The sequence below is a fragment of the Tinamus guttatus genome, unplaced genomic scaffold (assembly GCF_059628265.1).
Source record: "Tinamus guttatus ecotype Peru unplaced genomic scaffold, ASM5962826v1 Tinamus_guttatus_pri_ptg000489l, whole genome shotgun sequence".
Lineage (NCBI taxonomy): Eukaryota > Metazoa > Chordata > Aves > Tinamiformes > Tinamidae > Tinamus > Tinamus guttatus.
The window spans coordinates 1,402,948-1,416,442 of NW_028289023.1; the positions used below are offsets into that span (position 1 = coordinate 1,402,948).

At 45.6% G+C, this 13,495-nt stretch overlaps 1 protein-coding gene across 1 annotated transcript in view; it reads right to left on the reverse strand.

Moving 5' to 3' along the window:
* Positions 1-13,495, reverse strand: part of RELN (reelin) — a 263,525-nt gene that overhangs the window by 18,063 nt on the left and 231,967 nt on the right. The window contains exons 47-53 of the mRNA XM_088533254.1: positions 9,892-10,032; positions 8,605-8,782; positions 7,690-7,883; positions 6,800-7,056; positions 5,925-6,079; positions 4,797-5,011; positions 3,951-4,128 (exon numbers count right to left, since the gene is read on the reverse strand). Of these exons, the coding sequence (XP_088389380.1) occupies positions 3,951-4,128; positions 4,797-5,011; positions 5,925-6,079; positions 6,800-7,056; positions 7,690-7,883; positions 8,605-8,782; positions 9,892-10,032 (1,318 nt within the window). The remainder of the gene's footprint in view (positions 1-3,950; positions 4,129-4,796; positions 5,012-5,924; positions 6,080-6,799; positions 7,057-7,689; positions 7,884-8,604; positions 8,783-9,891; positions 10,033-13,495) is intronic.

Genomic DNA, 13,495 nt, shown 5'->3' on the forward strand with positions numbered 1-13,495 from the left:
AGTGAAAACCATCTAGAATATATCTCTGATTTCTGCTTACCTCCAGCTGTGCAGTCAAAACAATACTATGAAGGGAATCCTGGCCTGAAGGAGATAATAATAAAATTCTCCTATACTTTAATGATGCCAGGATTTTTTTCCAAATGTCTCTAATGCAAAGAACACATTACTAATTGAAAATGGCAAACAGGTAATGACATTTTTCATGTAATTAGTATCTCTGATGAAAAACAGAAGGTCTTAATAGTAAAATGACCTGAAAATTGAAATGTTAAATAGTTATATTTTCTCAGGAGTGAATGCTGCTTAACATATTGTTGCTGTGGAGCATGTACTTACTCTGTTCTCATCTGGTAAAGAAAAGATAAAACGGTGAATCCTGCATTTAAAATAATTTGGAGTTCCATACATATTCTTTGTAAATATTTCAGATTTTCTAAATATCTTAAATTAGCAGCATTTCACTCTTTTGTAGTGTGGTAACACTAATAATAGCTAGGTGAATTAACTTTATGTCACCTAGAGTTCAAGTCTTTTCTGGTGTCCCCTACTCTAGTAAGGCTTTCATGATAGAGACAAGCGTGCTACAGATCTTTATCAAATGTGATCAAGAAGGGGGAAGGGGAGTGGCACACTGACGCGGCAAGCGGTACCGCACAGCCCAGGTCAGATGGCGGCCAGCGGGAGTATGCTAGTGGGGAAGTGAGGATAGGAAATGATCACGGAGGGTCCTCTTTCACCCCTCCTGGGAAACCTGTGGCCTCTGTTGCTTCCCTGAAATGCCTGTATACCAATGCGCGAAGCATGGGGAATAAGCAGGATGAACTGGAGATCTGTGTACGGTCCCAGCGTCATGATCTCATCGGAATCACAGAGACGTGGTGGGATAGCTCGCACGACTGGAGCGCTGCCATGGAAGGCTATGTGCTCTTTAGGAAGGACAGGCTGGGAAGGCGAGGTGGTGGAGTTGCTCTTTATGTGAGAGAGCAACTGGAATGCATGGAGCTCAACCTGGGAGTCGAGGATGAGCGAGTTGAGAGCTTGTGGGTAAGGATTAGAGGGCAGGCTAATGTGGGAGACACTGTGGTGGGTGTCTGCTACCGGCCACCTGACCAGGACGAGGAGGTTGATGAGGCCTTCTATAGGCAGCTGGATGTTGCCTCACGGTCACAGGCCCTGGTTCTCATGGGGGACTTCAACTACCCCGACATCAACTGGGAGGACAACACAGCCAGGCATAAGCAGTCCTGGAGGTTCCTGCAGAGCGTCGACGATAACTTTTTGACGCAGGTTGTGGAGGAGCCGACGAGGAGAGGTGGGCTACTGGACCTCGTGCTATCAAATAGGGAGGGCCTAGTAGGAGATGTTAAGGTGGGGGGTAGCCTCGGCTGCAGTGACCATGAGTTGGTGGAGTTCAGGATTCAACGAGGAGGAGGCAGGGCTGTAAGTAGCCTTGCGACGATGGACTTCAGGAGGGCCAACTTTAGCCTCTTCAGAGACCTCCTCGGTAGAATCCCATGGGCTAGTGCTCTAGAAGGCAGGGGGGCCCAAGAGAGCTGGTTAGTTTTCAAGCGGCACTTCCTCCACGCCCAGCAGCAGTGCATCCCTGTGTGTAGGAAGGGAGGCAGAGGGGGCAGGCGACCTGCGTGGATGAGCCGGGAGCTTGTGGCAATGCTCAAGCAGAAGGCAGCGGTATACAGAATGTGGAAAAAAGGACAGGCCCCCTGGGAGAAATACAGGAACGTAGTCAGGGAGTGCAGAGATGCGACAAGGAAAGCTAAGGCACGTCTGGAAGGCAAGCTGGCAAGGGACGTTAAAAATAACAAAAAAAAATTCTTCAAATACATTAACAGCAAAAGGAAGATCAGGGAGAACGTGGGTCCGCTGGAGGACGGGATGGGCACCTTGGTTACAAATAACACAGAAAAAGCAGAGTTGCTCAATGCCTTCTTTGCTTCGGTGTTTACCAAGGGCAGCCCTTTAGAGCCCCAGGTCCTAGAGGCAAGAGAAGAAACGGGTGGAGAGGAAGACTTGCCCTGGGTAGAGGAAGATTGGGTCAGAGAGCACCTAAGGAACCTCGATACCCACAAATCCATGGGCCCTGATGGGATGCACCCCAGAGTGCTGCGGGAGCTGGCAGATGCCATAGCTAAGCCGCTCTCCATCATCTTTGAAAGATCCTGGAGAACGGGGGAGGTGCCGGAAGACTGGAAGAAGGCCAATGTCACGCCAGTCTTCAAAAAAGGCAAGAAGGAGGACCCAGGCAACTACAGGCCAGTCAGCCTCACCTCCGTCCCCGGAAAAGTGATGGAACGGCTCATACTGGCCGTTGTCTCCAGGCACATGGAGGACAAGAAGGTGCTCAAGAGTAGTCAGCATGGATTCACCAAGGGGAAATCTTGCCTGACTAACCTGATAGCCTTCTATGATGAAATGACCGGCTGGATAGACGAGGGGAGAGCGGTGGATGTCGTCTATCTCGACTTCACCAAGGCTTTTGACACCGTCCCTCACAACATCCTCCTGGGCAAGCTCCGGAAGTGTGGGATAGATGAGTGGACAGTGAGATGGATTAGGAACTGGCTGGATGGCAGGGCCCAGAGAGTGGTGATCAGCGGTGCAGAGTCTAGTTGGAGGCCTGTGGCTAGTGGGGTCCCCCAGGGGTCAGTCCTTGGTCCAGTCCTGTTCAATTTATTCATCAATGACCTGGATGAAGGCACAGAGTGCTCCCTCAGCAAGTTTGCTGATGATACCAAACTGGGAGGAGTAGCCGATACCCCAGAGGGCTGTGCTGCCATCCAGAGGGACCTGGACAGACTGGACAACTGGGCGGTGAAAAACCTCATGCAGTTCAACAAGGCCAAGTGCAAGGTCCTGCACCTGGGGAGGAATAACCCCAGACACCAGTACAGGCTGGGGACTGAGCTTGTGGAGAGCAGCTCTGCGGAGAAAGACCTGGGTGTCATGGTGGACGACAAGTTGACCATGAGGCAGCAGTGTGCCCTCGTGGCCAAAAAGGCCAATGGGATCCTGGGCTGCATTAAGAAGAGCGTCTCCAGCAGGTCGAGGGAGGTGATCCTGCCCCTCTACTCAGCCCTGGTGAGGCCGCATCTGGAGTACTGTGTCCAGTTCTGGGCTCCACAGTACAAGAGGGATGTGGAGCTGCTGGAGAGAGTCCAGCGCAGGGCCACAAGGATGATCAGGGGCCTGGAACATCTGCCCTATGAGGAGAGGCTGAGGGAGCTGGGCCTGTTCAGCCTGGAGAAGAGAAGGCTGAGAGGGGATCTAATCAGTGTATATAAATACCTCAAGGGAGGGAGTGCAGAGGACGGTCATGGTATCTTTTCAGTGGTGGCCACTGATAGGACTAGAGGAAATGGCCGGAAACTGAAACATCAAAAATTCCATAGGAACTTAAGGAAAAATTTCTTAACAGTGAGGGTGACAGAGCACTGGAACAGGCTGCCCAGAGAGGTTGTGGAGTCTCCTTCTCTGGAGATCTTCAAAACCCGCTTGGATGCAGTCCTGTGCCACGTGCTTTAGGTGTCCCTGCGTATGCAGGGGGGTTGGACTAGATGACCTCTAGAGGTCCCTTCCAACCCTAAGCATTCTATGATTCTATGATTCTATGATTATGTGCAAGGGTGATTTTTTTTTCTAGTGATAATCTAAGGATAAGTAGGGAATTTTATTAATGCAATGTCCAAGAACCAGTTCATTCTCAACTGCCCTGAATCTGCTGTGATAGTTTGTTAAAATATTGGTAACAGGGCTGGGGCAGTTCAGGTCTGAAAATCTATTTGTATATCCTCAGACTTTGACAGGAATCAGAGCTAAATTTCCAGCAAGGTCTCCTATTTCTCTCTCTCTCTCTCTCTCTCTCTCTCTCTCTCTTTTCCCCAGCAAAACACACAGCTAAGTTCACTCATTAAAAATTGCAGTAAAGTTACCTTCAGTGTTTGGGTCAGGTAGCAGTTTGGACCCGAATACCCAGGATCACAGATGCATTGCTCTTTCAGGCAGTCTCCATGGCCTCTACAGTTTTCTGAACAACCAGGGCCCAGATAGAAATTATCGATGGCCCACTGCATATCTGAGTATTTCTGGTAGAACCGAAACCTCACAGGACTGTATATAAAGGAAGGAAGAAAAACAGATACATATAAAACAATTTTGCTCAAATGAAAAAAGGCAGATAGAAACATAATACACTTAGGAATGTGCTGTCCTCCAGGCTTCTACAGTCTGCATCTGGCATCTCTGTTGAAAACTATTTTATGATATATCTGTTATTTCTTTTACATGCATGTACTACCTACAATACATGGATGGATTCCAGACACTGCTGAAGCTGCAAGGAAGCTATTTGGGCTCCCGGAAGGTGAATTTCATTTTTGCTTATTCTTTCCCAGTAGAATATGCTCAAAGAATATAACTAGGAAGTCTTCATTTGCAGAAAAAGACAAATGGTTTGCATATGTGCAGACTGCTGCAGACAATAGGAGAACTTTTTCACTCAGCAAGGTCATAAATCCACTCTGTAATTAAATATGTTTGTCTGAACAGATTAGAACATGCTGTACAGAAGCAGACTGAAGAGAAGCCAGGATAACTTGGCCATTTGTTGAGACCAAGAATCATGACGAGTCAATGGAAAGTGGCCACGGAGCAGCATACACAACAGACACTAACCCTGCTGCTCTGCAGTTGCCTTGAAAGAAAATGAACCGACAAATGTATATCTGTTATGCAGGATGTGTTGAACCCAAGACAAAATGTAGCTAATTCATACTTACTTGCCCACAAGGTTTTCAGGCAGTGAGTAAGTTACTCTTTTCCATCCTTTTGTGGGAAAGAAGACAGATGGCTGCGAAACACTCCCAGAACATTTTGGATCAGCTGGTAAACACTGAGGTACCAAGTAACTCCAGCTAACACCAAAATCAGTGGAATACTGCACATGGACTTGATTTTGTACAAGTTTTTCTGAAGTCTTACATCCAACTGAAATCTAATAAAGAAGAGAGCACAGGTAAATCGGAATTAACTGTGAGGGTGATTAGAGTTTTAAAAATGTTGCAATCAGAAAACTGACTGCAGATTTGTGCTTGAAATTACAGCAGTAACAGTGCTTGCATGGTAATGGTCATGTGCAGAACTTATCGATAACCCCAGGATCTAGCACAGGCACTGAATTCAAAGTTTCATTTTCTCTAGTTACCTCATACATTGAGATTTCCCAAGTTTTGTCACCTGTGCATCATACCCTAGTACACTTCCACCGATAAAGTTATTCTTCCCTCCCAACACAACCCAAGGTCTGAATACTCTAGGGGAGAGCAAATAATAAAGACTGCCCACCTTGGGTGTGTGGTGGAAGGTGGTTCACCACCCACCACCCACCAGCTGGTTTGGCTGCAGGTTTGGTGTGAACATATGCTGAGTTAAGAGCTCACAACCCTCAGCAAAATCAGTGTGCAAGGACACCAATCTCCAGTGCAGCCTGCTGATGTGAGAAACAATTGTGGAGCTGCCTGCCCCTGAACTCAGGCACCACACAGGGACCTTGTGCAAAACTGGGTCCGTCCATGCATGGGGGAAAGGGACGTTTCGGCAGCTTTCCCTTCACCAAACAGCTATGACAAAAGAGGCACCATAGCACATGTAATAAACCTTATTACATGTTGGTCACACAGCTGCTATGCTGAAGGAGGACACGTTGCTTCTGAGAACAGCCTGCAGTACTATGAAGTCTGACCAACATAGTAGATGAGACAATAAAAGATGGACTAATAACAATTCCTTCCCCTGCTGTGAGTGCCTTGCATGCTGGCTTATGCATGAACCTACCTCCTGAAAAATCTGCCTGCCTGCTTGGAGCAAAATGAGGCTTAGAATAACTACGCAGCAGCCAGAGATTTTACCTTGAACTGCATAATCCAGCCGTCTGTAGGCGTCAGGTCATGGGTGACTGCATACACCTCTCTGCCATCGTGGCTCCCGCAGATCATGACACCGTCGGGAGAATCACAAAACCTCTCAATTGAGCAATCATCGTGGAATAACCAGAGTTCGTTCACTTGAAAATAAACATGAATATCAGTAGTACACAATGACAACACGAGATAAGGAACCCAGTTAGGGAGCTGCTGAAGGTGATTCATAACTTAATTGCTCAGCTTACAAAAGAATTATTTACTGTTGCTCCTGAGAATGTCAGCATCCATCTTTCCCATATACATATTTATTACACTTATTGCTCAAAGCATCTCTTACTACTCTCTTGCATAAAGAGAACAGATTTTTTTTTAATGCACCAGAAACAAGGACCTGAGACTTATTCAGAACATAAGCTTCGGTTGCACTGGACATTACAGGAGAACTTTCTAAAGGGTGTTGTCTACGTGACTGCCCAAAGGATGCCTCAGCGCTGTTACTTCATAAGCCTGGTAAACATGCAGGCATACTTCCTCTTTTACAAAATCTGGCTATCAAACGTAACAACTTCCTTAAAGAATGTCTAAAAAAGTTAGGAACTAATTCTCAGATTAAGAAATCTGATTTAGAGTGACTTGGCATTTCTTCACTCTTTCCTTGAAGAGAAATTCATGTAAATCAAGCAGATTCACTAAGCAAAAACAACAAGTTACATTACATGTTTTTCTCCTGAATTTTGTAAGCTAACAAAATAGAAGACCCCTGTGGCGTTGCGAATGTCTGTGACATCTTTCATGATGAGACAAAGACTCAGAGTCTCAGAGAGATATAGAAATCCTGTTTACCTCTGATCCACGCTCACCTGTCGTTTTGTCTTCCATGAACATGTCAAAGGCAATCCTGCCGGTGGGCCCCGCGTCGGCCGGCGCGCGCTCGTGTGGCGGCAGCGGGGCGCTGCTGAAGGTGTCGAGCATCACGGTCCTCTGATCGGCCGAGCCCGAGATCAGCACGTTGTCAATAGCCCAGTCGTTCTGATCCAGCCCGTCGTGCTTGGGCTGCCACCAGCGGAAGCGGGTGCCCATCGTCTTGGCGTCATAGGGGAGGAGGATGTTCACAAAGCTGCAGCACAACGTGGGGGCAGGTCATGTGAAAGCCATATGACAGCACACCTCTAAGATGGAGATCCTCCAACAAAAATCCCTTCCCAACAAACCCCAGTGTTTCCCCAGGACAAGTTCTGAGAGAGAGGTGGGGAGAGTCAGCAGCCAGGCTGGGCGATGGCTTGAGTGACATTCACCACCCAATAGCACTTTAAGGGACCCAATCCAATGGCCCAGAATGGTGTCTTGGGAAGCTGGTACCACCAGTAGCTTCTAATGGTTTTAGACTGAGGCAAAGAATTGCAGGCCGCAATATATATATATGTATATATTAATTAGTGAAATTTTGAAATAAAATTAAGATCACTATTTTCAATCTGGAGCCATTCATCAGATGGCAATGCTCCAGGACAGTTTTCCTATTTCCATTACAACAGTGGATGAGACTGCACACAAATAATTTGTCCAATTAAATTGTCTGTGATATTTAGCTGTATTCAAATAAGTACTAGATGATGGGCTCTCCTTCAGCCCCGTTTTCTATGATTCTGTGAATTTAATCAACTGGGACAGGTTCTATGCATGGTTTGGATCTCATAAAAGTAGAAAAAAGTAGAGGAATTTCTATATGAAGAAGACTATATCCACAAACCCGGGCTTGCTGAACTGATCATAGAAGATTTCCATTAGCAGGTTCCAGGTGATTCCTCCGTTCACAGAATACTCCAGCAGGACTCCTTGGTTCCGGTTATTAGGCGTTATCAGACATCCATACATGAAATAAAACTGGATGAATTCTGCGGTTGTGAGGTTCAAGTCCACTGTAACTAACAAACGGCTGCAGCCCTTAAAAGCAATGAAAAAGTATGTTGGCGAGTGCTTGCCAAATTTCATGGACATGAAAAGTATAAGACTACATGGTCACTATTAATATAACTTTATACTGTAAAACATTCAAAACCAGTCAGAATTCTACAAATTGAACCCAATTATAAATATACAGGAGAGAAAGCTAAGACCACAAAGTTCACCTGTTTCTAAAATACTATTTTGTCCATATAATACTAGGTTACCTACAATCAAACTTCATTTTAGCAACAGTTTGGGTTAGTTAGAATATGAAATTTTACTCCAAGGTTCCTCTGAAAAAGCCGGCCGTGGAATATCTGAAGAACAAAGCTAAACATGGACTTATTTTCTAGAAGCAAGTTATACATGGAAATATGTAGTCATTAATACACCTCTGTGATCGGATTAGAAGCTGTGCCAAACTCTAATGCCCTGTGGAATTCATCAGTGCTATGAGGAGCCTAATGCTTTGTGCGTTGGACTGAATGTCTCTACGCACTCGCCTGGGCTCTGCAAACTACTGCTTGCTTTCCAGGAGGCAGCGTAACCAGGAACACAACTCTACATTCCTGAGTGTTTCTGGCTGGCACTAATCTGTAGGACATTGCCCTCCAACCAGGCAGTGCGTATCAGACTGTATAGTTTGGCATTGTTTTCCTGTATATTCCATTTTTTTAGTCCTTCCCGTTTTCCCCATGGAAAGGCACGAGCCACTAACCCCGCTGAAGTGCAGAGCCATCCCAGAGGCCACGGCGCCGCAGACGGTGCTCAGCTTCCCGCCGTTCACCGCCAGCCAGTTCTGGCTCGAGGGCGACCGGTTGAAGTTGTCTTTCAGCTGGGTGGGAAGGGGGGTCTCCGGCTCGTCACAGTAAATCCCGCCCCAGTGCTCATCACACCTTTGGAGGAAACAAATGCAAAGTCAGTTGGGCTGCAAATGGCTCTATGCTGCAGTTCCATCAATGCCATGTTATTCCACTCTGGAGTGCAAGTCCAGAGGCAGTCTCCATCCAATGAGCATATGCACTAGCACACACTTGGCATATGGAGAGTTCAGATTCCTGCCAACTTTGGAAGTTGTTGAACAAAAATATGAGGAAGGCTAGTTTTATGTATGTGCTTTTCATTTGAGCTGATAATACAGAGTACACACCTAACACAGAACATTATCAGTAAAATACATTGTACAATGTACAAGAATGTGCCAAGCCTAAGAATGTCCTACTAGTTCTACATTTTTGATAAGTTTCTGTCAAATTTAAGTGGATGGATATTTTCCTGTTGTTTCTTTTTATAGTCTCAATTTATTTTTTTCTCTGATAAACCTTTCTATAAAGTCTCAAAGATTGGATAGGAGCATCGAAATGCATTCTGCTGCTATGCAGACTCCACCAGGGAGATTATGCCTGGGTGCTTCAGGTATTTAAGGACAGAGGACAACACAGTAATAGCCCATTCAGCCAAGGAATATATTTCTAACACGGTTACAGTATCATTATAGAAGTATTCTCCCATCTCTCTCGTCGTTGGTGTCTAGAAAAAGGAATATGCCCATCAGGAAGATACTTCTCTGTTTCCAGAGATAAAAAACTGGGAAGACCTTGTAGCTACTTGTGTAGCTCTGCAGGACTCCACGTGTTCTTTAACATTGAAAATTTGAGGATGGAGCCGGCCTGTACCCACAGGCAAATGCCACCGGGGAGCAGAGGCATCAGGCCACCGACAGAACCAGCACCGGTGCTGGCAGAGCTGGTGTCCACCCTTCCTCTTGGCCGCTGTGTCCCAGCTGCTCTGCACCCCACGCCAGGCCGCGGTGCTGGCGCAGAGTGAAACCTGCTCCAGCAACCAGCAGCAGCTTCTCCTGAGGGGCGTCACATGCAGCACACGCAGCCTCAGGGACCTTCCCTGCACCTTCCTCACCAAAATGACGTCTCTCTCCTGCAGCTCACAGCCAAGGAGGAGGGAAATGCTACAGTGCCGGGTAGGACAGGGAAAGCAGCGCACTTACACGCAGCTGCCTTGCGTGCACCTGCCGTGGCCGCTGCACATGTCGATACAGCCGTCCCCGATGTAGACGTTATCAATAGCCCATGTTTGCTGCTTGTCGAAAGGAGCGGGCTGGTGCCAGCGGAAGCGAGTTGCTTGAGACCTTTGGGAAAGAAAGGAAAACAGAAAGGTAGCATTTCTGGCTAAGCTGATCTTCACTTTTGAGTGAAAGGATATTTCAGTCTTGAGGCCAGACCACTCTTGGAAGATTTATTTGGCAACAGTACAACCCAGAGCTGACTCATGACAACTGCAAGGTCCCTGAAAAGCCAATAAGAGGGTTCCCGCAGTGCCAGGGTCCACATTTGGGGAGCTGCAGGCACGGGCAGTGATCCCACAGCTGGCCCTGTGTGGAGTTCCCAGCTCGGCAGGATCTGTACTTGTGAGCATGGAGGTTAACACAGACACGCCAAAGCCCAACCAGTCTGCGTGGCCTGACCAGCACATGAATCCATGGAGCAGTGGCTTCCTGAAATCTCTAATGGAGGGGAAGGTCCTCTCCATTATGTCCTTCAGTCTTAGGATAAGGTGGTAGATGACAGAAGCACAGACTGAAAAAGAGCATGAAACATGCAGGATCCCCTCCGAGAGCAAAGCAAATGCTCTTCTTTAATCAAAAAGGTATAATTTAATTCATCATTCAAACACCTTGTTCTGATGTAGCTGTTTGTGTGGATTAAGTGTCTCAGCACCCAAAAAGGGTGATGGAAATCTAGCCAAAACAGTCAGTGGACTCCAAGTAGCTACTCAGCAAACTCAGCACTAAACTCCTACATTTAGATAGCTGAGAGTGGATGAGTATCTGTGAATTTTCGAAAATGCCATTTAAAATCTAAGCTAGTCCATGTTTTGTCATACAGCATGTCATACAGCGCTAGATGGCAGCAGTGAACTTTGAGTAGCCAGTTTATATTGACATTCAAAAAGAAAGCATGATTATTTTAAAACCCAAAACAAGTTGACAGCAAAATCCAAAAATATTATTTAATAAAAAATTATAACTTTTATAAGGTCAATCTTATGCTGTGAATTGTTTCTTAATAAAAATTCTGCATGAACTGAACAAATAACAAGTTTATCCAAAGAAAAACCTACTACTGTGCTGTTTAGTAGCTCACCAAATAGCATTTTAAAAGAAATATGTAAATTGTGAAGAAGTCCTTGAGGTTGAAGGACAAGCACTTATATCACACACTGGTGACTTTAGGTTTGTCACTCCACTGACAAATTTATGGAGCTGATGCTCCTGAGAGAAACTTTGTATTTGGATCTGCATTTTCAAATCAGCTCTGAGACTACCATATAACTTAACTGTTCATTGCCTTCCACAGGCCACAAATTATACAGCACTCTTTACAAGCCCTAAAAAGCTGTGTAATATGAATGCTGTGCACCAGGCAAAATAATTGACTGGGCAGCATACATCCCCCTAAAATACACAGGCACAAACAGGCAGAAACATATATCTTCTATTACACAGCTTGAAATAGTAAAACAGCATTAAAAATATATTGTATGTAGACTAAACTGCCTATTAGCAGCACTATTCTAAAGCTTATCTCTTCCCTTGCTTATGAACTAATACTGTAATAACCTCTCTCATGGAATTCCTATCTTAATACCTTTTGAATATGTGATGACTTGGGCTGAGAAATGTAGTTTTTGGACAGGATGGTAGAGCAATTTTTGCCTCAGTTAGGGCATCAGACTTCTAACTTTGACATAGATCACTCAAAAAAATCAGTTTTAAAAGCAGTCTTATTTGTAAAACCGAATCTCATGTTCACTTCAGGTCCAAATTTAATTGGGTAGGAATGTCAATCCCAGTCTTAATTTACCCTTTTGAGCCCAAAATGTCCTTCCTGAAAATAAATTTACAGATATGATACACAGCCTGTTGGGATAATAGATTTTGCAGACATTATGTGGTGAAGCCGTACAAAAGAGCAAGCAGAGAAGAAGAGATCAAGGCTGCCAAGTCCTAAAAAAGTCCTATTACATGACAGAAAGTGCTGCAGTGAAGATAGGGAAATAGTCCAGATGTCAAAGACGAAAACAATAAGCATGGACCTTTTCACCACTAGTTCCCAAACGTACTGCACCTGTACCAACACTCTCAGTACAATTTCTAAAAAACAACGCCCAGGGTTTCCAGACTTTCATGTGCATTAGCCTGTAACCAGTTTAGAGAAGGAAGCAGGGAGGGGAACACAAGCTCTAGTGCACGATGACTGACTATGTTGGGTTCGTTATCCACGCGTGTCCTGGTGCTGCTTTGGCCTGAGGCAGCCAGCACTGACCCGTGCAGAGCTTCAGCCCACGCTGAGGGCAGAGCAAGCAGCCACAGTCTGCATGAGGCCACCTTGTTCTGCGGAGGAGGATGGATGCTCCTATGGGTGCAAGGTGAGTTGTGCCACTTGCCCTCAAAACTGGTCTAGCACAGAGGTGGCAAATGTGGGCTGTAATCCCTGCCCGAGAAGCTGCTTGTGCAGGAAACTACTGCATCCTTGCAGGCAAGCAAGTGCATGTTGTTATGGAATCACAGAATCGTTCGGGTTGGGAAAGACCTTCAAGAACATCGAGTCCAACCATAAACCCATCACCACCCTGCCTGCTAAAACTGCCTTACTAAAGGTATCACATCAGCAAAGGTAAAAGACCACACGGGGAACAGCGCGTTGCTGTCACTGTAAAAGAGACACAGCAAGAAGGACATGGACTGTGATTCTGAATTACCGAATGTCACCGTAAAGATCATTTTGGCCAAAATTTCAGGCAGTTTTCATGGCAGCATATTTAAATGTATGGTGGTGCTGTCAGTGTCGAACAGCTCCTTTCTCTGCACTAAGCACAACATCCCACAACCTTGGCAGTTTTTTTCCTTCTCCCAAAACAAAATAACGTATAATAGTTACGTACAAAGGAAGGGGAGGTATAAAGGGTACGTATAAATAACGTACAAAGGAAGGGGAGGTGAAAATGAGGCTTGTAGAAAACAATGACGTGAGCATGAAAGTTGACACAGACACAAAGGATATAAGGAATGTGCTCAAAACAAGAAGCCTAAAAATTTACTTTTAAAGCACTAGTCCATAGCCAACAAAACAGCAAGCACAGGATGCAGGTGAGCATTCAGACAGTAGAATTAGCCAACAGCCACCAAAACAAACTGAATTTTGTGATGATGACAATAGCATCCAACTCTTTAAAAAGTTCTCCCTGGCCCTCTGAGAAGATTCAGGGCACAGACAACTCTTTGCCTTGCAAGTGAACCACGCAACAAAACATCTCTCAACCTCTTTTACCCAGGTAGAGGCTCACCAAAATATCAAATATGTTCAGCTTATTGAAATTTAGCATCTCCGGGGACCAAAGATGCCCTGGAGGATGAGGAATGTTAAAGCTAGGGCCCATCTCACCCATAGTGGCCATAGAGCTGCACAGCACATGAGTGTAGATGGGCCTCAATGACCAGGAAATCCAAGGAAATCAGTGCATTTATTCCTTACAGAGAAGCAGCAAGTTTAATTCCCTGCTGTGGGGAATCTCTGCTGTGGTCACATAAA